This window comes from Melanostigma gelatinosum (assembly GCF_949748355.1).
Source record: "Melanostigma gelatinosum genome assembly, chromosome: 1".
Classification (NCBI taxonomy): Eukaryota; Metazoa; Chordata; class Actinopteri; order Perciformes; family Zoarcidae; genus Melanostigma; species Melanostigma gelatinosum.
Genome location: NC_136634.1, coordinates 8,807,942 through 8,833,004, shown reverse-complemented (window position 1 = coordinate 8,833,004; position 25,063 = coordinate 8,807,942). Strand labels below are relative to the sequence as shown.

At 41.3% G+C, this 25,063-nt stretch overlaps 1 protein-coding gene across 1 annotated transcript; it reads right to left on the bottom strand.

The window, feature by feature from the left end:
• Positions 1-680: 680 nt before the first annotated feature.
• On the bottom strand, positions 681-19,752 carry LOC306792512 (LHFPL tetraspan subfamily member 3 protein-like). Its single transcript, XM_079289693.1, has 4 exons — positions 18,802-19,752; positions 3,925-4,161; positions 2,718-2,746; positions 681-1,996 (listed from the first exon to the last, which is right to left on the bottom strand). The coding sequence occupies exons 1-3, from the start codon at positions 19,226-19,228 to the stop codon at positions 2,730-2,732; spliced, it is 681 nt and encodes a 226-aa protein (XP_079145819.1). The 5' UTR covers positions 19,229-19,752; the 3' UTR covers positions 681-1,996; positions 2,718-2,729.
• Between the last annotated feature and the right edge of the window lie 5,311 nt (positions 19,753-25,063).

The window sequence follows — 25,063 nt, the reverse complement described above, 5'->3', positions numbered from 1 at the left end:
GTGTGATATGGTTGCATGACTTTTGGGAATAATATTAGAGAATTATCAAAGTCCACAACAGAATGTCTGCTTTCTTTAAATAAAACTAAACTCTTCAGTGTGGGCATGTGTGGTCCTTTTGAAATCAATATTCATAATTATGGTAAATATGCAGGTATTTTGTGTGTTGTTTCCTGCTATAAACCTTCTAAAACATAAGGAGGTGTCAATTATATCCCTTTGCAGCTACCTTCGCTACAATATTACAACAGACCAAAGTCATAATTGTATAAATGTCCCACTCAATGGCAATATTTGGCCCTTTTAAAGGGGTTCACCAGCAATTCTGTAATGCATTACATAAAGATGGGGGACTTGCAAAAGACAGATTTTTTGAAAGATGGACCAAAATGATGCAGCAGAGGCTGAGATATTCTGACGTTTAGTTACTGCAGGTCAAACTCCAAAAACCCACATATCCCACAATGCAACTCAATAGAAGTAGATCGTAGATAATACATTATACTGAGTGCTGCTAACCATAACCAGTTATCTCATCTTCATGTGAACAATCAGTAGAGGGAAACGAACAAAAATGTACTTTTGTCAAAATGAACAAAAAAAACACAACAACGTTTTACAGTGAAAACCTTTATTAAGTGTTGATATATTCTTAAAGGAATCTCGTTAATTGGTCGAAGTTAACCTCCTCAATATTTGACAATGGTTTGGTATCTATAGAATATCTATTTACACAGGAACATATCCACAGGTGACGCTGGGACAGGCTTTACTAATCCATTACCACTAAAGTTCACTCCTCAGTCACACCAGTGATACATAGTACTCCATCTCCATCATGTTACCCTGTATGTCCCAACAAAACAAAGCGAGGAAAGGGAGTCAAAGAGAGAGAAACAGAAAGAGAGAGCTGGAGACAAAGACAGAGATGGACAAATGTAGCTAAACAGCAGGACCGTTGTGTGCCAGGCTGGCATATTGGTTCTTTAGGCCAACTGTTGCACACAACACATTCACACCAACACTCACAGATGTGCATGCACTCACACTCACTCAGACACCACAGACCTCCCTACTCTCACACAGTCACACACACACACACACACACAGCAGCCATGAGTCCTGCAGCGCGCAGTCCTGACAGCCTCCATCACAGTGTAGATATCACAGACTATAAAATATCAGATTTCTTCTCAAACTGAAGCGCTGTGCAAAGTTAGCTAGCAGGGTATTGAATGAATTTAGTTAAAACATCTTTAATATTCACTGTACATCTCTTTTGGATGATAATATTCTTATAAAATATCTTAAATATCTTTTTTCCTTCGAGTAAATGAAGAGGAACAAAGGGGTGTGTGAGCAAAGAAAGAAACTAAAACTTTTCATTTCATTGTCAAACTTTTACAAATGAAACACAACAGATTTACGTCAACCCGATATTATCTAAAAGTGAGCAGTTTCTTCTTTTCACAAATAAAACATGACACACATTCTGACGGTGGTACACACGGCTAAGTGTCAACATAGTTTAATACTTGTAATTACAGAGCTTGTAAATGTTTTGTTTGAATGTACTGTCTGTGTGTTGAGTCGTGTTTGTGCATATGAGTGAGTTGGGTGTGTGTGTGTGTGTGTGTTTGTGTCTGTGCTCATATACTGCAGGTGTACAATGTCAACCCTGTGCCTTCTCGGGTCGGTATAGTGGGTAGTCCATACATTTCTCAACGGAATAACAGTCTCTGCCCCTGCCATGGTCTATTCAATGTTGTTGAAGGGTGAGGTCTGTAGACACATTGGGATGAAAGTACATCGGTCTCCATCTTAATGCTGGGGAGGATTTAGGGACTGCAAGCAAAATGGATGGGCTTTGATGGTAGGCTACACTGGGGGCAGTGGCAGGATGTGAAAGGCAGCCTCGCTGTTTCCATAGTATTCCTCTCCTTCACAGACCTGGATGGCCTCCCTCCTCCAAGCTGATGTTGAGGGTTGACTGGTACTTCATGGAGAGAGAGAGGGAGAGGGAGAGGGAGAGGGAGAGAGAGAGGGAGAGGGAGAGGGAGAGAGACGGTGTGTTTGTATGTCCTGAAGGCAGTGGTGGAAAGTAACTTTATGCAAGTATAAAGCAATTCAGTACAATTTTGAGGTGCTTGTACTTTACGTCATGCCACTTCAAACTTCGATAAACAATCTAATAATGTAATAAATAATGTAATATAACGTCACAAAGGCTATTTTCTACATACTAAATTCACTGTAATATGACATTGTTTATTTCAGCAAACCAACAGTTTAAAGTTCATACAATTAGCTCAACATCACTCCAGACATTAAAATGCCTCCTACAAAGTAATATATCAGCAATAATGCTGCTTTTACTTTTGACATTTTAAGTACCAAAAGAAATTGCACATACCTCATACTGTACTTTTATTTCACTGAGATTTAGAATGAAGGACCTTCATTTGTAACAGAGTTTTTTTTCATTGTGGTGTTGCTGCTTTTACTTAAATAATGTATCATCACTGCTTGCTAATGGGGGCTACAGGAGGCAAAGAATGAGGACGAGCGTAGATTGTAAAATGTATTTACATTCCACGGTTGTACATGTACAGTACATATTAAGAAGCAATCACAATGTGCATGATGGCTTGCATAATGCCATACAATGATTAACATGTAGATGTTCAAGATGTTGATTATGCTTTGTCCCTACTTACCGAAAGATTTGGTTAGGCGTTGCCTCCCTCTGCAAAAACAAAAACATTCAGTAAAATATAAAACTGCCACAACAGGTTCTCAAGGTCATGCTATTATTAGACTCCCATGTTCACACATGCCAAACGCATGCATCCCTCACAATGACTGGTTATATTGCACACAAGCACCAGTAGATGGCACCAGGGATGAGCTGATGGATAAAAGACTGTTGAGCTGTGTTGAATTATTCATGAGGAATGGTACATCAGTACAAAGTGAGGCTGTTTCTCATATTTGTCATCTGAAGGTAGTTTGAGATAAGGAAATAAAAATTGCACGTATCTCATCTGCTGCTTGTATGACTGACATTGCCAGCTATGCACAGATGATTAAACATAACACCACGATGATGTTACATGGTTACTTCTGTCATAATAACTTATATCATTTGTTAAGGGCTTAACATTAGTGCACATGGTTGCTTATCAGATCAGCAGACATCAAATCTGCTGGTCTGTTTTATTTATTTTGTCCAACAAACCTGTTATTGAAAAGCTGGCTTATGCAGTCCTCTTGGTTGTATTGAAATTCATTCATAGGCCCCTAAATTTAGTTTGCTTTTATCGAGGATCAAAAGCTCGTCACATCAAAACTTTACTTTCAGATCTCATGAACAAAAGAGCGCAGAATTCAGCTCATATAATGAAGTTTGCCAGACGAGTATATGTTTTTTCACTATCTATGAGTGAAAACCTCCTATTTTCAGTCTGGTGGAAATGTATTTTGTTATTGTAAATGCAGAGTCTATTCTTAAAGCAAGCTTTAAAGTATTCTAATTTAATTTAAGTGTAAGATTTTACCAGCCCACTATTATAAAGTGCACTTTTAGAGTGATTTGTCTAGAACCACTCAGCCCCCCCCCCCCCCCCCCCCCCAAAAAGGATACACCCAGCACAAGTAAATCAATTGAAAATTCAGGGTAATCTGTTTCCAGTTCTAGATACATTTACTGTGTGTGTGTGATCATTTTGGGGAAATATTTATGGTTTCACTTAATGAACTCCAGGAATAGAAATATAGATTTTATGAGGAAGGTAACCTGATGATTAAAGAAGCTGTCCTACACCCAAAATAAATGATGCATTACATCCCAACATACTCCTGGAGTGCTACTGTGAACTCAGCTCTGACTTAAATATCACATTTCATCAGATTAGATATTCTCACCCTTGCTCTCAGCCAGCAGCTCTTCTGTCATGAGTCCGTCTTGCCGGTTCCCCAGGACAAAGGCCAGGAAGGAGAGGATGAAAGCGTCCAGGATGCCCATAATAGCCAAGATGTAGGCCCAACGCACTGAGCAGGCCCCCAGGCTGTACTTGTCTGTCTGCTCTCCGCACATCCTCCGAACCTCGTCACTGTCCCAACCATCGGGGTAGATCATGCAACCCAGCACCAGACAGACACCTAGAGAGGGGAAGAAAGGGTTAAAGAAGGACAAGCGAGTGGGCAACATTAGGAGGAAAAGTGGACGAAAGAGAGGGAGGAGGAACAAAAGGTACGAGCAGAACAAAAATGAGTTTGGGGAGGAAAGTGCAGTTTAATAAATGGATGATCAAGGATAATGAGATTTTGAGGGGAAATGAGAACTAAAGAAGCATATGGCCGACTATTCTCCTCTCTGGCGATTTTGCTGTGTTTCTATTGCATTTATCACATTGATTTTCATTCCCTCCTTCAGGTGGGAGGTGTCTAGACACAATGAGTGCAAGTGGAAGAGCCGTAAAAACAGCAGTAAACAACTGCAGCAACACTCAAAGCTGGATTATTAGAACGTGTAGCTGTTCTGATGATATCAAATGTCCTGAAAAACTGCCTGGGATTTACTCACGTTCACATCGTTTACTTGTTTTATTACAAAATCTCATGGATGTCTCTCCACCTCTTGTTTTATAAATAGTGGTAATATTAGATTTAACTCGCTGCTTCTCATTCTCAGTATTTGCCCAAAGGGCACAATCTCTCTCATCTGTAATTTGGTTCTCTCTCATCTTCTGTTTGAAAGAGATTCTTCTCTGAGGTGATGCTGCGGCAGAATAGCGCAATAAAAACAATGAAAGCCCCCGAAAGCTCTTGCAGCTTTTTCTCTTACTCTTTAGACTTTCAACTAAGCTCTCCTCATTCTCAGTTTTTGCCCAAGGGGTGAAATCTCTCTCATCTTTAATTTGGATTAGGTTCTCCTTTGAGGTGATGTTGCAGCAGAACAGCAGATGACCTGGAAAAATAAGCTGACTGCACAATTATCCCCAGTGCATTGCACATTATTAATAGAGCAACACTGCCCACTTCTTTATCCCCCAAACACTTGCTTGCAACGTTTCCTCCCTGAATGAGGATTTTTGCATACTGGATTTTGGCTTTTCTACTTTATTCTAGTCTACTAATCATGTAATCTACATTTTTAAGGACCTGCGTGTTGCTCATACTGGCATACTTTTTTAACCAGAAATGTGTGTGTATTTAACTTGCTTATTATTGACCTCATTTGTATCTTCTATCTGGCTTCTGCACAGTCTTACAACCAAAACTGAGAACCATGCACATACTGTATTTCTTTATGCATACACAAGCAGCCCACGCATGAAAGCGCTCACACACTGCAGTCTGTTACGGTAACACTGTAGTCTTTAATAGTGCCGGAAGACGTCAGCAGGTGTTGAGAGACATTTCAGTGAGAGAAAGTAAGTAAGAGGGCAATTACAGAGCAATACATGCGGCAGACAAACTGCATACCTAACAGAGCAGAGTATCCTCTCGACTCCTCCTCTACCTTCCCCCCGTGGCTCTAACTGTCATAACACATTCATATGCACACAGAGGTTCAGAAAGCAACGACTTATTCAGGCTCAGATGGACAGATGGAAGAGCACTGCAGTGAAAGATTCTACTTCAAGCATTTCTATTAGAAATCTGGCGATAGAATACGTAGGATGAATCAGTGCAAATGAATCATTGAATCAATGTTTTGCATTGGAATGATTATTGGAAGAAGAAAGAAAATGCTACAGTACGAATGTCACAATATATTTCCATATATTGTGACATTTTGAGCAATTTAAAATCGAATCTTAGGATCGTATGAAGATCCTAATACACTCCTAATTTCTATGCCATTTGGAACAGAACATGTTATTTTACATCGCTATGAGAGCAAACAGCATGTGATTAAGAAACATGAATCATTACCATCTACTGTCACAGTAACGTTAAGGCTGAACTACAGCCCTGGTTTTATGACAGACTAGAGTTGTTGCTGTCTCCATTGAGTCCAGCGACAGACCCTCTTCACTCAAGAAAGACTTCACTTGGCGTTGACAGGTTCTGATAGGACTTTGCCTGAACCTATGCCACTCAGCCCAGCCAAGCGCTTCATACAGTATCGCGCCACAGCCTGTGAACCGTCCTCCAGAGTCCAGCACATGATTCAGCTCCTGCGTGAGTGTCACTGAGGCTTTGACGTACATTGTGACAAGTGACAGCGAACAGGTCCACTTCTATACCTGCATCAAATGAAACCAAATCTGTGTGCCTGTCCACATCTCGCGAACTAGTCTCCACTGACATGAACAGTAGTTGACTGTGTCTACAGATGCAGTCAGTGCAGAAGAAAGGAAACAAAGCTGCCTTGGTTTGTCCTTGAATTATGACTCTCTGTAACCTACAAACCAACCTTTTTAAAGTCCACCACAGCTGCAAGCAGAAACAAATCTGTTGGTGGAGTTTGCACTGATGTAGTTTTGGTTTTAGGACTTTATTGTTTAATTCCGTATTAAAAGTGTTCTGTCTAAACCTGCATTCAATGTTGTGAATATGAATATAACATTGGTGTATTGTGCGTTCCTCCCGTTGTGTGCAGCACGCGGAAGATCAATGTTTGTTTTTTACCGCAGTGAAAATGTTTTTATTTAAAGGCTAAATGCCAACAAATATAGATTGAAGCAAAAATATTTTATTGGATAAAAATATATGAATTTAGGAAATTATTAAATCTATCTTTTTTTCAGATTTTGACTTTTGTACTTGTTGTTGTATTGTCATTGGACATGTTTGGATCACATGAGTCAATAGCAATCCTACGCAGCCACTGCTGGAATCTAAATCTACAAATAGCATAATATTATTCACTACCGAGCCTGTTTGTAACAGTCCCGATAACTTCATCCTCACTTCACCTGTGAACGCCGAATGCCGAACGCCGCTCCAGCTGTTTTTTGTTCTTGTTCCGGGTTCAAAAGGTCACACATCCCGCTGTCTTTGTCTCATCAGTCATCAAAAAAAACACGACAAAACATTTGTAAACAACATTATTGTAATGTTGTAATAAATGAAAGAGGCTCGTTATAACACCGCAAATAACAGATTTCGGTTGTATACCCTCGTTGCACCTCATACAAGTCATTCTGGTGATTGTAACAAATCAGTGCCCGACATGAAAGTACAGTCGTCAGGCGGAGGGAGCGTCTGCATATGTCCTCTGTGCTTATCAGAAATGATTAGTCGATAAAGTGATCAACGGAAAATGAATGTGGCAGACATGCCATATGTTCACTGCTTCTTCAATGTGAGGACTTGCTGGTTGTCTTTGTTATCCTGTAAGTTGAACATCTTTTCTGACATTTTATTGGTAAAACAACTAATTGATTGATCCAAAAGAATTTGCAGAATACTCAACAATATGAATAATTATAAGTCGCAAAAAAAAACAAAAAAAACACTTCACTTTGAGTCTCCTTATTCAGCATTTATAAACAGTGTATTTACACTTAATAAATGGTTTACAACAAACTGTAATGTAATTGTTTTGTATTTCTCAACAACTATAACTCCTCCTATGGGTACGCATAAGAGGAGCCTGGTATATAAACAGATACTGAACATCAATAATGTAACAATATCAAATTATTATAGCTAACAAATATTGTACATTAACAAACACTTAAAATGCCTTTATAGGTGCTTATACAGCTACATGATGGTGTGTTAAAAATAAATATTAGATGTTGCCAGCAATGCTAGATAGGGACACTTAAAGTATTCCCAAGAAAACATTTTCTCAATATCCGTTGGCGTCTGAGCGGCTTCACCCACTCACACTGCAGAGGAGCAGAACTTCATGCTGCAGTCATAAATGGTGTGCTCCAAATCCTGGCAACAGAAAAAGCAGCACACCTGACAGAACGCAGCTGTCAGCCGGAGCCGAGACGAGACAATAACTGACGGTATCATCCTATACCCTTTCAGCTGTGCCCTTCTCTCCGTCTCGTTCCTGCTCTCTCTGGAGATCAGCAGACAGGCGCAGAGAGAGGAGAGATTATGATGAGCCAGAGATACGGGGAGACAAGAGAGAGGTGGTGCCCATGTAGGGTGCCGTGCGCCAGCCGCCCGTGTGTGGCCGCCAGCAAGCACCCAGCACCAAGCTAACGTCAGGAGCACTGGCTACCATTATGCTGGAGCCCCTCAGCGGAGCTATTCTCAGCATTTACTGAGCGTTTCTCTTTGCCGCGCACCTCTCTGCGTTTGTCTCTTTCTCTCCTTGGGAACACTGGGACCATGTGAGCGGAAACCTGGACTGAGAAAATGCTTGTTGGCTGACGGCCTCTTTTGTAAGGGGACTGTAGGTAGGGCAGATTAGGTGCGAACAGCTCGACAGGAGAGTCTGAGGGCAGACCAGCAGATGGTACAGAACGGTACGATGGCAGCAGATCTGTCAGAAGCCTCATTTGCTTTTTCCCAAAAAGACAACTAAATCCCATCGATGCCGAATGAATCCCATTGCCTCCTATAATCTCGACCTGTCATTTGCAAGTATAGTGTTGGTGACCGGCGGTCCAATGTGACCTCCAAAGCAGCAGCTTGATAGGATTTGCATATCTTCTTTGCAGACAAAGAGAAATGAATCAAATATACTGTACACTGCATTTGAAATACAAGGGTTTAATCTATCTCCATAGCATCTGGCTCATGTTTTACAACAACACTGTCAATGCAGTTGCAATTCTGCTGAGTGTGCTTCAGCATGTCATTGATTGCATTGGGTGGCAGATGGAAATACACAGTTATTTCTATCACTTACACGTCTGCAGTGCATCTAAGCAGCCATGAAAAGGGATTTGCTGTTTTTTAACTCCCACAGTCCTTTGTGGATCGCATTTTCTCTTCTGTGGCAAACTGAATTATACATACACACATCCCAAACTGCTCTCGCTCACAATGTGTCTTGCGCACACACACACACACACACACACACACATGCACAGATATCCTGGTAAACATGCCCCTCTGAGTAAAATTCACACAGTGGCTCAACTGCTGAGGATCATTTGTCACTGCTCAGAGTAAAAAATATCGGTGCTGGTGAGAGAAAAACGTTTTGATGACCGAAAAGGTTGGTTCTGCTTGTTTTAAAGGTTTGATGTCAAACTCAAATATTTGACATTCTTGGTGCTTTTTTTTTTCAAAGCATAACAGATGTTGGAGTTTCCTGCAAGCACTTGAATGCACCAACAACGTTTTTCAAGCTGAAGCAAAATGACCGAAAGAAACAGCCTTGTTGCTGGAGGAGACCAGCATAGTTAATCGTAGAAGAACAGCGCATCCTTTTCTTCATCTGTTAACGGCGGCTGTTGAAGATTATCTCCTACAGAGCTGCAGGACGTGTGCTAATATTTGTACCTCTATTTTTAACCATGTGCAGGCTTAAAACTTTCGACATAGAAGTGAAATATATATATAGCAACATATATATCTTATTATTTTTCTTAATTATCACCAGTTTTACCTAGACCTTAAACGAGTCTTGAACAGCTTTAAAAAATATTAGTACCAGACCTGAGCTAGACCTGAGCGAGTTGGACGTTTTATCACGGTTTCATATCAAACTTTAGGTTTTTGCCGACTGTCCGTACATAACAAATTACTTTTCACCCAATTCAGGAGAGACTGCATTCTTTTCATCTTTCTCTGCTACCAAGGGAGCCAGTCCTTTCGATCCTCATTTCAACATGCTTCACGCTATAGGCTCCCCAGTGTTTCTGGCATTCTTCTGTTTGCATTTTGCAGGCTGTGTATTATGTTGGCTTCCATAATCATGCCTACGATTGCCCTTCCTTATATAAGTCTCATACCTCAATAAAGCAAATAAGGTTCCTGCTACAGCTAGAGAGCTTCTGTAGGGTTTAGGTGGTCAAGGGAGAGGGCGTAAAATGAGACTGATTAATCTGATCTCTCCCAGGGCCAGTCCAGACTCTAATGAAGCGTGGGCAGCATCAACCTCCTCTTCTTCACACTGGACCCGAAGCCGAAGTCAATGAGGAACAAAGGAAGACGGCCAAAGACAATGACAGTGATGTATCATTATTGCATTCAGATAAATGGGGCAATTAAGAAAGTATGATCTATATAGTGGAACTAAATGGAGTGTGAAAATGTGTCACCACGGAAGTCTGCTTCTCCCGGGTTTAAGAGAAGAAAGAAAGAGGGTGATGAATGTGAGCTATAGAAACCGTCTCCTGTGTTACTTTGTTAGTATTATAACACATGACAATTCATGTGAATATGAAAATTTAAATGATAATAACAATGAGATACAAGTTAGTTTCAAAATTTCACACAGACAGGAGATAAGCATTTGTTTAGACAGCTGACTGGCCACAAACTTAAGACAGTTCTCTAAAGAGAACATTTTCTAAGTGTCAGCAATACGGTGGAAATTGGAGCAAGATAAACTTTTCAAACTGAATCCAACTATCTCCCCTGGAAGATGAGGATCATGCTTCTTGAGATGAGCTGTCCGCAGTCCAAATCTATTTCTGCTTCAGTTACTGGCAAAACTCGGTGTTAGCTGGAGGGGAGCACGAAGCTTCCGGGCATCCTCTGCATCCCGCGCTGTCAACATCTCCAGCAGTTCTCTGCACAACGAGCACATAATGCCCACAGCTAACCTATCAATTCAGTTTAAAGGATTAGGAGGAGCAATGAAAGGCTTATTTCATCAAATCATCCGCGTTCTTTACCAGGACAAGTCTTGGAAAAACTTTTAAACCATCTCGCAATGCTGCAAATATTCTTCCCACATGCACATGTTGCATATCTTAGCGTACCTGTCGGGTGCGTGAGGCGCTCTCACTGTTACAACAGGGAATAAAACACAGCAAGAAGGAAATCTTTAGAAATGGAATTTTCTTCAGAACAAGTGGCCTGATCCAAAGGAAAGAGAATACCGGAAAGGGAGAAGAGGATGCTGTGAAAAGTAGTTGCTAGGATACATCTCTAACACCACCTGTCTGTCCGTTTGTCTCATCTCTTGGTCTCATCTCATCTTCCTTGACATGTCATCTTTTCAATAGAAGCTTTGTTTCTTTCTTTTTAAAATCATGCCTACTTTGGCCAAGTGGTGTATATTCAGACAGCGTGTGTGTGTGCTCTGACTCTTAATGTCCACACAGACCATCCGGTGAGACGGCGCCTCACTATTACACATTGATGGGAGTTGGTGTTAGAAAGGAGAACAAGCTGCAAATGCCTCCAGGAGGAGCAGGACATGTTGTAGGAGGGACACGGTGTGCTCTGAAATTACCGAGTGACTACATCTCAAGTGATATAAGGCTGACACAAAGAGTGAGACATGTGCCTCTTCAATAAATGTAGCACTTGAGGTTAAAGCAGAGGTGGGGATGCGAAGGTATGGGTGGAGGAAGGGGGAGAGGATTTGAGGGAGGAGTGCAGCGTAAACCACAGTGAGCAGGCTGGGGGGGGGCTTATGTAACAGGTTCAGATGCAGCATATACCTCCACAGAGGATAAAGATTGGCAAGGGCAATGGGGATCAAAAGAGACCTTTGAATTATCTATGCAAATACTGGCCATACTGCAAGGCTGCGGCAGAGCACCAACGATGGAGCAACATTTTCAGTGAAAATGGATAAAAATACAAAATTAAGAAAAAGTTGTTCAAATGCAAGATTTCATCAATGCTCAGTCCAGAAAACACTTTCTAACATAATGATTCAAGGACCATTTGTTGTCATTCTGCAGTTGTGACCAATTTGCTACAGAAGATAGAAATGAGAAACAACAAAACAAAAACAGAGGTGCATTCCTGTGCATTTCTTTAAGTTGCATCAGGAGGAATGCAAACACAGTGTCAGGGCTGGACTGACTACAAACTACTGTAGCTGACAGAAGTGAATGTAGAAGAAGTATTCACATTATTCAAGTAAAAGTAGCGACCCCCCCCCCCTACAAAAATACGAATGTTTACTGAAAGGAAATGTAGGGAAGTAGGACGATAAATCAGGATACAATTTAAATACTCAAGTACTTTGTAATGAAATATAGTTAGTTACTTTCCAAATCTGTGCATACAGGAACATGTGCATTACTGTCACTGCAGCATGATTTTTTTTTCTGTGGGTCACAGTGTCCTTGGCTCCCCATCTCACCCCCCCCCATGTTGGAATGAATCAACAGCCTCCTCAGCCGGAGCTCAGGCCCGAGCCAGGCCACTTCTGAGATCACAGGGATTAACTCAAATCGATAGTATGCACCCTGCAGGGCTACAGGGACACGAAACACAGGGGAGTCATGGTGACGGGTTGGCTGGCATTTAGAGTTTGTATTCCACCGCGCTACACCCAAACTCACAAAGTGCGGGCTCATTAATCATCATTGACTTGTACAGTTTAATGTCCAAAAACACGATCTCAGGCTTCTTAAAGCAGCAGGATATTGCCATCCAGAGGGATCTCTTGCTGTGTTAAAAAGCTATGTAATTACTGGAAAGAAAAGCATGGACAGTACATGCATGTCAATGAGCTTGTGCTTGTGTGGGTGCAGGAGTGGAAGGCTGTTAATGCGGGTGATTTGAAAACACATCACCTGTGTGGACACGAGGAAAAACTGGCAAGGAAGCGTGATTGATCGTTGTCCGTTTTGTGATTGCAAATGAGACCGCGGAACAGGTGAGACGGGATCAAAGACAGACAACCACTCAGACAGAAAAAGAGCAAAAGAGAGTCACAGCGATGAGTGTGTAGGCTACTCGACAGATCATCATTATCTCGCCTGCTGCGAAGGTGCCATGTGTGGATTAGTGCACGAGGCAGTGTTGTGCATTCGGTTGATTTGATTGAAAAAAGGTTGTGGGACAGAACATTCAGTTTCAGCTCTGGAAAGACCCGAGAATACAGATCGGCTCTGCAATTATCCCGAACCAGTTGCCATCACTTCTCTTTACCATCTGACTGCCACTTCCATGTACACCCCAGACGACCAGTGTGGATTTTAGGCAAAGATTTCGGAAGTTTTTTAACTAAGTTCGGCAACAAAGACCACGCCCCTAACACAAATGTATTTAAGCACAACCGACCCACTCACTTCCTCGTTGACTCAGTTTCACCGTCCCTTTCCCCTTCATTCTTCTTCCCCCCCCATCCCTCAACCCGCATCCCCTCGTCCCTTAACCTCCATCCCTTCATCCAACGACCTCCATCCCTTCCTCCCACGACCTCCATCCCTTCCTCCCACGACCTCCTTCCGCAGTCTCTCCCTCTCAGTTCAACGTGCAATAACCCATTTGAAATCCATACCGTTATGAGCGTGGTATTTTCTACTTAGGATTTGAGAGTAACTCTGCAGCTCAGTGTGAATTTAAATCTTACGGGTAAACAGTTGAGCTACTGCTGTGATCGGTCATTGAGTTCAAGTGATTAAACTTGATGCAGTTAAGATGCAGAAGTTCATTCAAGGATGAATTACAAAAAAGCTGCAGAAGTCACTCGAAGATGAAAAAAAGCCCAAGTTAATATATATTTGTTTCTTTGTTTACTTTGGGATTATAGCAATTATGGACAAAGCTTAACAGCACTTCATTAAATTAAAGTCAAATGTTTTGCTGCAGCATAAAGTTGTTTGGGATTGCTAACTTGAGGACGTTGTAATTCAACAAAGATGCATGTTGTCAAACTATTTTATGAAGCCCTGGTCACTGATGGTCATGTATTAGCATGCAGACAAAGGATGTGCATCCACTATGTCTCCCGAAAAAACTGAGCGTTGCTATGTGAAGCAGGCACACATGCAGAGGAAGCAAAGCAAGACTCCGAAGTAACAGAATCGCCCTCTTCCTCAGACAAGCACTCATCTGCTATTAAGGGCCAGGTAGGGTTGCCAGACAAAAGCATGAACGCTGGAGAGCCCAAACACACTTTTCTGGTAACCTGCTGCAGTGAAAAGTGCAGTTCTATGATAGCGGCTCCGTGCTGAGCTCCACCACCTCTGCATTCAACGAGGCTTTAATGGTCCTCTCAGAACAAGCCTCTCAATGGAGCTAATGGCCCATGGCAGTGATAGCCAGCTACAGAAACAGAGATAACGAAACAGAGAGAAAGAAAGAGGTCATCCAAAGTCTGAGCTCTTTTATCTGATCTGCTCTGTCTGTGTGCTACAGACCTTAGACTTCTGTCTCATATGTTATCTCACAGTTCTTTTTCTCTGTATTGTCAGCTCTGTCCTTTCTCACCACTGTCAGGCAATACAGGTTTCAGGTTTTGTTGTGTGGATCCCTACAGTTTGATCCACCTTTATCTCATACTGGTACACACACACATATATATTCACTCATTTATTTCATACACATACAATGAACATAATACACTTATAGTGTAACTGTACTTTTTCTTTACTTTAAAAAAAATGCATGCAGTTTGAAAGTATCTTGAAATCTAGTTTAGATAAAAAAAACTGTCAATTAATTAGCTAATTGATAAAAAATACAGTTTTGACAATTCTGATACTTAATTGATACATTTTTAAAGCAAAAAGGCCAAATACTCTAACTTCAGCTTCACAATGGTGAAGGATTGTCTTATGTGAGAGCAAACAGAATATCTTTGGGTTTCAAACTGTTTCTCGGACAAAATGCGTAATTTGAATTCGAATTTTCACCACTTTCTGACAAACCAATTGTCATTGAATTGACCATACCAATGAATCTTATAATTGTACAATGAAATGAGTTAAAGCATTAAACCCTCGCTCCACAGAATTAATCACATAAGTGTATCGATTTAAAAACTACCATCAGTTTTGCATCAAAGGGTTAATCAGAAATAGACTTGCCAAGATCAGACGGATGTTTATACTTTAAATATATCAGAGAAACCCATGCAAATGTTCTAAATGTTCTACAACCAAAGACATCAACAAAGAAGCAGGGGAAGTTTTTGGCATTTTGCCTCCCCTTGAATTCTAAAGCAAACCTTTTTTTTATGAAAAAACAACAACATCCAAACAGAAAAAGACCAAAACAAAAAGAGTGAAAAATAGCCATCTGACCCATTAAATCCAGCCTGTATCTTTCCAAATAGGCCACCCTAAAGTCTGCACAGTTGTTCTTCTGACTTAAAAGCCTACATCTTGCTTTTTCACACGTGACTAATCTTACAAATATAGAAAATGGCTGGCAGACGACATAATAGCATATGCAGACGGGGTATAAAACTGAGAAGTAATTATCATTGACCTCAAAGTCTTCTTAGTTAATTGGCGTGCAGACCCCTGACAAACTGCAGCTACGGGACAGAGAGGATGGAGGCAGAAATGGACAGCACTGTACCCACTGGAACAAGGCCATGAAGAGAAAAGAAGGGGAGGAGAGGGAAAGAAAAGGGATGAAAAGAGAGTGGAATTGGAAATACGGGCAGGTCAAAATGAGCAGGAGGAACTAGATGAGATGCACAGAAGAGTGAGTAACAGAAAGAGATAAGGTAAAGGAGCTTGTGCGTCATGCATCTTGCTGAGCTCGGTTAAGCGGGGAAAAAAAAATGCTTACATCTGCATGCCATGGACGTGAGCAGACGCACAGACGGAAATAGCTCTGGTGAGGTAAAAGAAGGATACAAGTCCATCCAGGGCAGGATGGACACAGGAGCATTTTTGCACTCAGCTTCCTTTGGCTGTGGCAGACATTTCAAGAGTTCAAACATTTTCTGGTGGTTTGCTTTCTCATCAAACATTCAGCTTTTTTCTTTTCACCTGAGCTTCATAGAAAACCTTTTCCTGGAGATGGCTCCACATGCTCTCACAGGCTGACTCAGTGGAGAGGAGCTCTCTCTCTGATGGTGTGAATTTGTTTTATGTTGTTAAGTGTTTGTACACAACCTTCTGACCTCAGCCCAAGGGGATTTGTGAAAGCGGCTGCGAGTCTGGCATCACTTAAATTACTTATATTTTGCTGGGCATGCACAAATACCGTTATCAGATATTGGGCCAATACTTCCAATAGCTGGATCGGGTATCGGAGACAATGGGGCCGATCTATTCAACTCAAATATGTTTATATACTATATACATTACATGCTGTAATCTAAATTCCTGTTTAAGTTTTTACCATTTTGTTGCTGCATTAAAAACGTATAATTCTTTACCAAGTTGCTGGTGTACGACTTATTATTCAATAAAAATAACAATCAGTTCATTCATATCTCTGTATTTATTTGTTACATTTTGTTTTACAAAGTTTGTAAAGCTATATTAAAGTGAAGCCTGTAGCCTTACACATAAAGGAATGATCCTGAGTGAGGCATACAGCTTATTAATCAAACACAGGTATCAAATCGGTACTCAACTATCGGCTGATACCAAAGCCCAGGTGTTGCTCTTCGTATCGGGACTGAAAAAGTCGGATCGGTGCATCCTGACACGTGGGGTAAGAAATTTGAGCACAGAACTGTGTTTAGTAGCTATAATAAAAGTGTTCAATGGTTCATATTTAAGAATTCATAATTAGTCATAATCATAAGTGTTTTGGAAATGCATAATTAAGATAAGCATAAGGTGTTTTAGGATAAGCAGCTAGAAGTAGAATTTGAGACATGAAGCTTTTGCCAAAGTTGCAAAGTTGCAGAAGTTTAACATTTATACTGAAGGATTATTATAGAAGGGATTAAGCAATAACTGACAGTCTTTGAGTGTGTTATGAGCTCAGGGAAAGAGAGTCATGAAGACAGGCATTTACAGAAGTGCACAGGGAAGTTAGCTAATAGGAATTGGGATAAACGGAAGGGGAGGAGTTGCGAACGGATATGAGGGCCGGAGATAGAAAGTGTTTTTCTGCCTCTTTGTAGCGTGTGGTTGGCTGGGACGGCTGTGTCCTGGGACCAGAGGTAGTTTTTTCCAAAGTGGGTTAATATTGTAATATTTCTTAGGAGTAATTTACTCCATTGTGTAACTGTAACTGTAACACACACACACACACACGCCTGTCATTAATCACTATAATATTGATGAATTGTATCTCCCTATCAAAACAGCAGCTGACAGTAAGGGGCCCATTACAGATGCCAGTGGGCCACCTGTCCTCCCCAGTGAAGGCAACGGGAGTTTCACCTTCAGCTGTAAGCGTGATGAGGTTTGACAGCGCTGAGCAGCAAGGCTCCCTCATTAGGCTTCTCCGCGCCAGCTCGCTGTGGTCAGGGTCTCTCCTCTTGGCTTTCTCTTTCATCTCTTAGCTACAGAAGCACAAAGCCCGGCGGTCTCCTCATTAAACAGGCTTACTGCATTAAATCAGCCCAGCATAACTGAGCTGGAGCCGGTCCAAATAACCCCCCCTCATTTGTGATCGTTGCGAAGAGGAAGCCGACTGCTTCGGCCACTGCAGGGTTCAGCTGAGCAGACGCGATGTTTGGCAACTATACCTTCATATGACGGAGGCCTCCGCTCACCCTGGATGACATCAGCTCACAGTTACAGTGACAAAATGCTGCCAGCCGCTGAACCGCTGACCTCGACAGTATTTCAACACCCTCAACACCCCTAACTCTATACACACAAACACACCCACACGATTTGGCTGTATTGTAGCGAAACCTGTTGGTGCTATAAAACCAGCCTTATATCATGCATTAAGTGCATATCTGATGTGGTCAAACAAATACGCAGGAGCATCATTTTTGACGAATAATGAAAAGAAATGTGCGTTTTTCAGAGGTTTCATCTGTGCACTTATGTTGTTGTATTAGGAGAAAAGGTTGTGATGACAAACAAAGAAACATAGTGATAAATAAACATCAAGATACCAATGTCTCTGATGTATACAGCACAGACAAGGCACAATACATGTAATGTAGACAAGTGGACCACTGCCCACCAAGATTCAAAACACAGGACTGGAACAATAAATGCACCCATACAACTTTTGTTTCTCCTGATACCATGTCCCAAACCTCAACTCAGTGAATCGCAATATCAATCCGATGCCAGTGCGATTGGTTGGTGAAGTACGCCGATCGAATACAGTGCTGTGTGAAGGTCACTGGGATCATTTTCATGTGCGAACATTACACGAAGGATTGCGAGGTCAGTGAAAACTGCAAAAAAATGAACAATGTAACTGATTTGGATAATGACATTGACAAATAAACTATATTTAATGTGGATTGGTCACTTCATGGCCAACACCTGCTCTGGTTATTAAAGTCAGTATCCGGCCTAAGTGGAAGCTGCTATCACTCTCAAAAGTGAAAAAGAATCAATGTTTTCAGTTGCAGGTTGATTTATATCAGTATTTTTTGTAAATGCTATATGTCAGGATTGTATTGAGATATTTGAAATACAGGAAATTAAGCTGAAAAACTTCACCTGTTGTACAGGGCCAATGTCCTCAGCAACACTTCAGCACATTGGAGCACTGTGCAGCAGTGGTGGCTGACAGCTTCAGGAGAGATACTGGACACTGTCTGCTTATCTTTGGCTGCCCCGCACTGACAATTCATTTATCTAATCAACTGATCAATCAACCAGTTTAAGGCTTTCCAAAACGTTTCATTCCAAGGACCTTATCAGAAAGAAATTAAGCCCATTAGACACTTCAAGATAGTGTGTCTTGGACCCAACATTTAATTTGAGATAATATTAGCTTCTGGCTGTGTTTAGTGTAGCTGGGAAGATAACAACCTACATGTTGTGAATACGGTGACAATCCATAAATCCTACTCCCAAGGTCCCCTCCAGCCCCTGTATCCCGCTGTAGGTGCTCCTGAAAGGCACGTACCTGATGCCGCTTGCATCCAGCCGCAGATCTTGTACACGGTGGAGGTGCCGAGGAGGAAGAAGAGACTGAAGCAGCCGATGCAGCCGACAATCAGCATCATGGACATTCCAACTAAGAAGGAGGCGGCCTTGAACGCGGTGGAGGGGATATCGGCGAACTCAGTGAAGGTACCCTGGCAGGCCAGTTCTCTGGCGATGCCGTCCCCGACGCAAAAGTGAAAAAGGCCGAAGTAGCCGGCCTGCGGCGTATCCACGCCATCCCCGATCCAGTAAGGCTGCGAGAAGATGATCACGTTAACGATGCCGAACAGGATGGTGAAGATGGCCCACAAAAGTCCGATGACACTGGAGTTGCGGACGTAATTGATCTGGTACAGTTTCGCAGCTTCTGCAGACGGTAGCATTGATGCGGTGGATCCAGGTATCATTTTATGGAATCCCGAAGATTTAAACGAGCGTCGCGATCTGTCCGAGCACAGAGCGAGGACTTGGCGTTTATCGCACGAACCGTTTTACAGAATCATCACCCCCCCAAAAAAAACACACACACAACGAGAACAAGCGCGGAGAACCTATGCCCGTGCAACTGCAACACAGCAACATCTGTCAGGCGCGATCAACTCGTGACGTCGCAGCATCCTAAATGTCAGGCGGTGAACCGAGAGGAGGCACAGCTTGAGCGCAGCGCTCGAACCCCTGGACGTGACCGAGGACTCTGAAAACTCAACGACTACAGGCGGCAGAAAACAAGCTCCCTCCCTCTGGCTCCGTCTAGCCGTCAGACGCGCACATCGCTGCCGCACCGTGCCGCTCGCGGATGCCCTTGGGAAACCTCGAGAAACCTGCGAGCGAAAGAGAGATGTATTATTCACCCCTCGACCGCGGCCACAGCAGATACAGGCGTATCCTCGCAAGCCCAAACTGACTAACAAGCGGTTTGTGCTCCGTCTCTGAATGGGGTCGTGTCCAAACGGAACATAGGCATGTAGGCCTACTTACAAATGAATGCAGCCAACCATAACAACAATAATAACCATGAACACAAAAGACGTCGCGCGCCCTCCTTTCACGATCATTAAACGGGAATTTATTCTCCGGTTTATGACAGCACCCTGCGGGCTGCTGGTGATGCCGGCAGTCAGAGAGGGAGGGGCAGTGACGGTGTAGACGCAGAGGCAGCCCGTGATGCGCGTGTCTATTCGCGCACACAGAGGCGCACACCCTCTGGTTAAGGCTGCGTCAACAACAACGACGACTAAGTGACAAAATATCTTAAATATAATGAGGAGAAAACAAAAAAGAGGTTCGATTCTGTCAAATCATGGGGCGTGCAGCTGTGTCGTCCCTGTGTCGCTGTTACCTGACGCGTTAAAGACGCAGCCCACACTGTGCTCGGCTTCATGACGGAGCACGCTGCTTTGCTGCCAGGAGGTTATGTAACACTGAACGAAACTGCTCATGCTGAGCTGACAAGGCACAGGCTGAATACGCTGGCCAGTGAATACTTGTTTTTTTTAGCAGATGGGTAAATGAGTACTATCTTAACAAAGGCGTTATCAAAAAACCTCCTCCCTCTCCCTTCTCAAGAGAAGAAGGGAAACAGTCATCATATGAAGCAAACAATGCTTCTTCTGCCACCATTTCCAGTTCTAGTTAGAGTGATTGTTGTTTATTTTCTGTCATGCACAACTGCTAAGCCTGGACATAAAACACCAATTATTGTTACAGCAGTGAAAAAAAAAGAATATTTGGCATCTTGCATAAAACACTATGTACACAATCTTTGTCTCCTTACCCAAACGTCACACTTCAATTCTGCCACTAAGCACAATTTTCATATTTTTGTCACGCAACCAGAAGAGGTCAGCAGAGATATTTTAGTTAAAATATCCCCCTCAACTCATCATGAGCAATACACATTAATATTATGGTTGTAAATCACATTACAAACAAAGCCTGTCCTCATAAAGCACACCATTAAACCAATATAGCCAATGGAACTGTGCACATCACTTTTTACTTTCGGTTGCTTGTAAACAAACCAAACATTTTCCACTTTTGGAGCAGTGCCATTATAACTTATGACTTTGATGACCTGTCGTGGGTTAAATCGGCATTATTTCTCCCCACATTGCAGGATAATCAGGACTATTCCCAGCTAAGCTGCTGATAGCACTTCAAATGAATGTTCTTATTTTTGTTTCAGATGCTCTGCATGATCCCATGCTCGTGGATTTGCACGGAGGATTTACTGTTGGAGCTCATCACTGATTTTTGAAGCACAGATGGATTGGAGTCTATATTCATCGCAAGAAGAGGCAATACACTTTATATCATACCACACAGATGTATGAGTGTAATCCAGATATTGCAAGAGGCATTTGATTTAATAATTTTGATGTACGGATGTTTTGGTAAATATCAGATTTGATGTTTTGATGATGTAGCCTACACCTGCATCAGTGTTTGAAATAACAGGCATCATGATGATGCTTTGAAATGTCAATATTTCTATATTTGATTAAAAAAATAACAATAACTGACACTATCAGTGTTTGAGTTATTCCTTTACTCTCTCATTCAATCCATACAATCCAATACAACAGCTCTGCAATTACTTTTCATGAAACTTGTGTCCAGCTTTGTTGGTCAGAGAGGTGTTGATTCCACTCCATGCACTTGAAGGCCATTCAGTATTATGGTGTGTGTCATTTTATGCTACTGTGTACTTCTACTCCACTATCTTTTAGAAGCCAATGTCAGACTTTTTACTCATTACATTTATTCAACATTAATTACTTTACAGATTTAGATTATTACGACAAAATATAAACCATCTTATAAATGATGATGTTTTATTATCGATTAACCCTTGTGTATCCCTTTAAAAAGCTGCTCTTTCATTTGTCACCAGTGCGAGATAATAAACTATTTATACTTTGTATAAATAGTTTGTTCGTCAGTTGTTTAGACTGTGCCGTGGTCACGATGTCCACTTGCAATAGTATGAAATGTGAGACGATTGTCTTTGTTGGGTTTTACCAGGTAAACAATGATTTGGTTTTAATTTGTAAAAATTGTAATTCAAAAAAGATATATTGAACAGGGAGGAGGCTGGTGGGGCCAAACCAGCTGCTGCTGGCTCATAGTGAGACAAATATTGTGAATCGATTCTTTTTTTGACGACAGCAAAAATCGCAATTCTGTCTCTCGGTTTGTACAGTTTGTACCCATTTCTACTAATATATATCTTTCTTTTTTTTTTTGATCATTTATTGCACCAATTTTGTCCCAACATAGACAAGTTCTTTATATCCACCGGTTTTCCACTACGTCTCAGCTCATCATCAAGGACTTTTTGTTTTGTTTTAAATGTCTTCACTTGGCCTTTTTGGACCGTCAGTGATATCGTTGTTCCTGAAAATGGAAAATATATGGATTTTTAAAAAGCCATTTATGAATCAAGTTGGCCTATCTACCCATGAGTATTGCTCGCAAAGTACTTCCTGGAACTATCCGAAGTCTATATGAGTCACATGACATTCAAGAGCTTTGAAAATGCGTTGACGTAACTTTCTCTTTTTACGGCTCTGGCTACAATCAGTAGCAGCTTGGGAAGAAAACTACTATTTGTCATATACGGTAGTTTAATGCGCTTGCGCATATACTGGGGGTTATACGGGAGTTCCAGATGCACGTGGAGTGAGACACACGGTGATCCATTAACCGGAGTTGAGCGACGAAGAAGCCTGCTTTACTTTACAACATTAACGATGCGAAACTAATTAATTTCTTAATAATGCAGCGTAAGAGACGTTGTTTGTTCCAGCCACGTAAAGGGGATTCTTTTAGGAATCCAAAAATGTCTTCAAAATGGAGGTAAGTGTCGAACCTTTTGAGCGTAAAATTTGACTTGTAGTCTGCGAGGGACTTTCTTGTAGCGCTCCTCTTTTACATGACTTCCATTTAAAAACTCTCTGACGGCTCCTATGGGAAGTTACACTCTCCAGAATTGAGTGAATATGTGTTTCAAAGTTTCTACACTTATTTATTTTTTAATGTGGCCTAAAGTGTCTCTTACCTTCTTGGTGCTGGCAATGGCGCCTGTTTATGATGTCTTGCTGCCATGCAGTCACACCGTCACACCTCGCTCTACCACATACACCCTGAGACTCTGTGATGGTGGACAGCAGAACTATGTGGGTTTGACCATCTGTTGATTTGTATTTCATTCCCAAGGAGGACATCAAATGGACTAAAATGTACAATCCAGACAGTAAAATTAAATCTTTTGAATTGGAAAAGTATAAAGTTAACCATTCTACAATGTTAAGTGAATTGTTGGAATCCCATATCATTAAAATAAGAACAACCAAAACAACCAGTGATGTTTAAACAGAAGTTCATACCAACAGAGGTGTAAAAAAAGGAATATAAAGGAAATGTACTGCATATGGTGTTGCTGTATCTTTGAATATACATGTGTCTGATCCAACAGGCTCAACTACACATTATTTTCATGATTAATTCATTTATTACTCATTTTTATGAGTAGTTTATTAAGAAAAGAAACAAATCCCCACATTTAAGAGGCAATGACCACCAAATATGTGACATTTTACTTTATTAAATTACTGAAACAATAGATCATCAACATTGATTTTCTGCCAACTAATCAAGTATTCGACTACGTGTTACAGCTGTACATCAACCGGTCGGGCCACAGTCTAGTCTCGTCCAGTTTGGAACAACATCATTATGTATTTTTCTAAACCTTAGTTGTTTCCTGTGAAGATGGAAGTTTATTTTGAAAAGACAGTATGCATGTAACAAGCGAAAAACAGACTCATGTTGCTGGACTTTTGCAGGAAAAACCCACGAAAAGTGAGGAGTAACTTTTCGTAAGATATCAATAAAACGGGGATGAATTTATATCACTGTATAAAGAGAGTGACATGAGAAGATCAATCTCATGTCTGTCAGTTAAATCAGCTATAATCACAAATTTAAAGTGATTAGTGACTCGTCTAAAACATTTAAAAAAGGAATAACTTCAACAGAATCATTCTATACACTGTAGCTTCTTTACATTCTATTAGAATGTAAAGAAGTTACATTCTAATACACTGTAGCTTCTTTACATTCAAATAGAATGTAAAGAAGTTACAGTGTTGCCTTTTCTTTTCTTTTCTTCCGACATAATTTTGTCAGGTTGATAAAAAAATGTCACTTTACTTCCTGACATTATTGTTACTTTAGTCTAGATCATCTCCAGTTGTGTTGTTTTTGAGATAAATGTGAATTCATCATTGTGTAGAATTTTCATCCCAGCCCTAATTTAAAATCAAATGTTATTCATTTTTCTGATGTCCAAAGAACATAAATGGTGAAATCTGGCAAATATATAAAGTGCAGATGGTCATCTTCTCTTTTATTGTTGGAATGCTGTTAAGCATTCCAACTATTGTTATCCTGTTTCTTTATTGTTGGAATGCTGTTAAGCATTCCAACACCAGAGGTCTGCTATGACTTTTTATATTTCTAACGAAGTTGAAATTTTTCAACTTCAGCGACATAATCGCGTGACGCTGTGGCGCGATAGCCTATCAGCGTTGAGTTGCTCCCCCTGTCATCACTGGCTTCCTGCCGTTGTTGAATCAGGAAATAAATCCTGTAGCCGTCTGTGTTCACCTAGAGCTCTACGATACCTCATATCAACAGAGACCGGACCAAACTATGTGTATACATGTGTGTATACAATTACTAATTCTTTCTCTCTCTCTCTCTCTCTCTCTCTCTCTCTCTCTCTCTCTCTCACTAATTCTTTCTCTCTCTCTCGCTCTCTCTCTCTCTCACTAATTCTTTCTCTCTCTCTCTCTCTCTCACTAATTCTTTCTCTCTCTCTCTCTCTCACTAATTATTTCTCTCTCTCTCTCTCTCTCTCTCTCTCTCTCACTAATTATTTATTCTCTCTCTCTCTCTCACTAATTCTTTCTTCTCTCTCTCTCTCACACTAATTATTTCTTCTCTCTCTCTCTCTCTCTCTCTCTCACTCATTCTTTCTTCTCTCTCTCTCTCTCTCTCACTCATTCTTTCTTCTCTCTCTCTCTCTCACTCATTATTTCTCTCTTCTCTCACGAATTCTTTCTTCTCTCTCTTCTCTCACGAATTCTCTCTCTCTCTCTCATTCTTTCTTCTCTCTCTCTCTCTCTCTCTCTCTCTCTCTCATTCTTTCTTCTCTCTCTCTCTCTCTCTCTCTCTCA

Excerpts from the sequence above, each read along its gene's own strand:
- LOC306792512 (XM_079289693.1), bottom strand. The coding sequence starts at position 19,228 with ATGATACCTGGATCCACCGCATCAATGCTACCGTCTGCAGAAGCTGCG. Across the intron at positions 4,162-18,801 it reads CTGGATGCAAGCGGCATCAG|GTGTCTGTCTGGTGCTGGGT; the intron begins GTACGTGCCTTT and ends TCCCCTCTCTAG.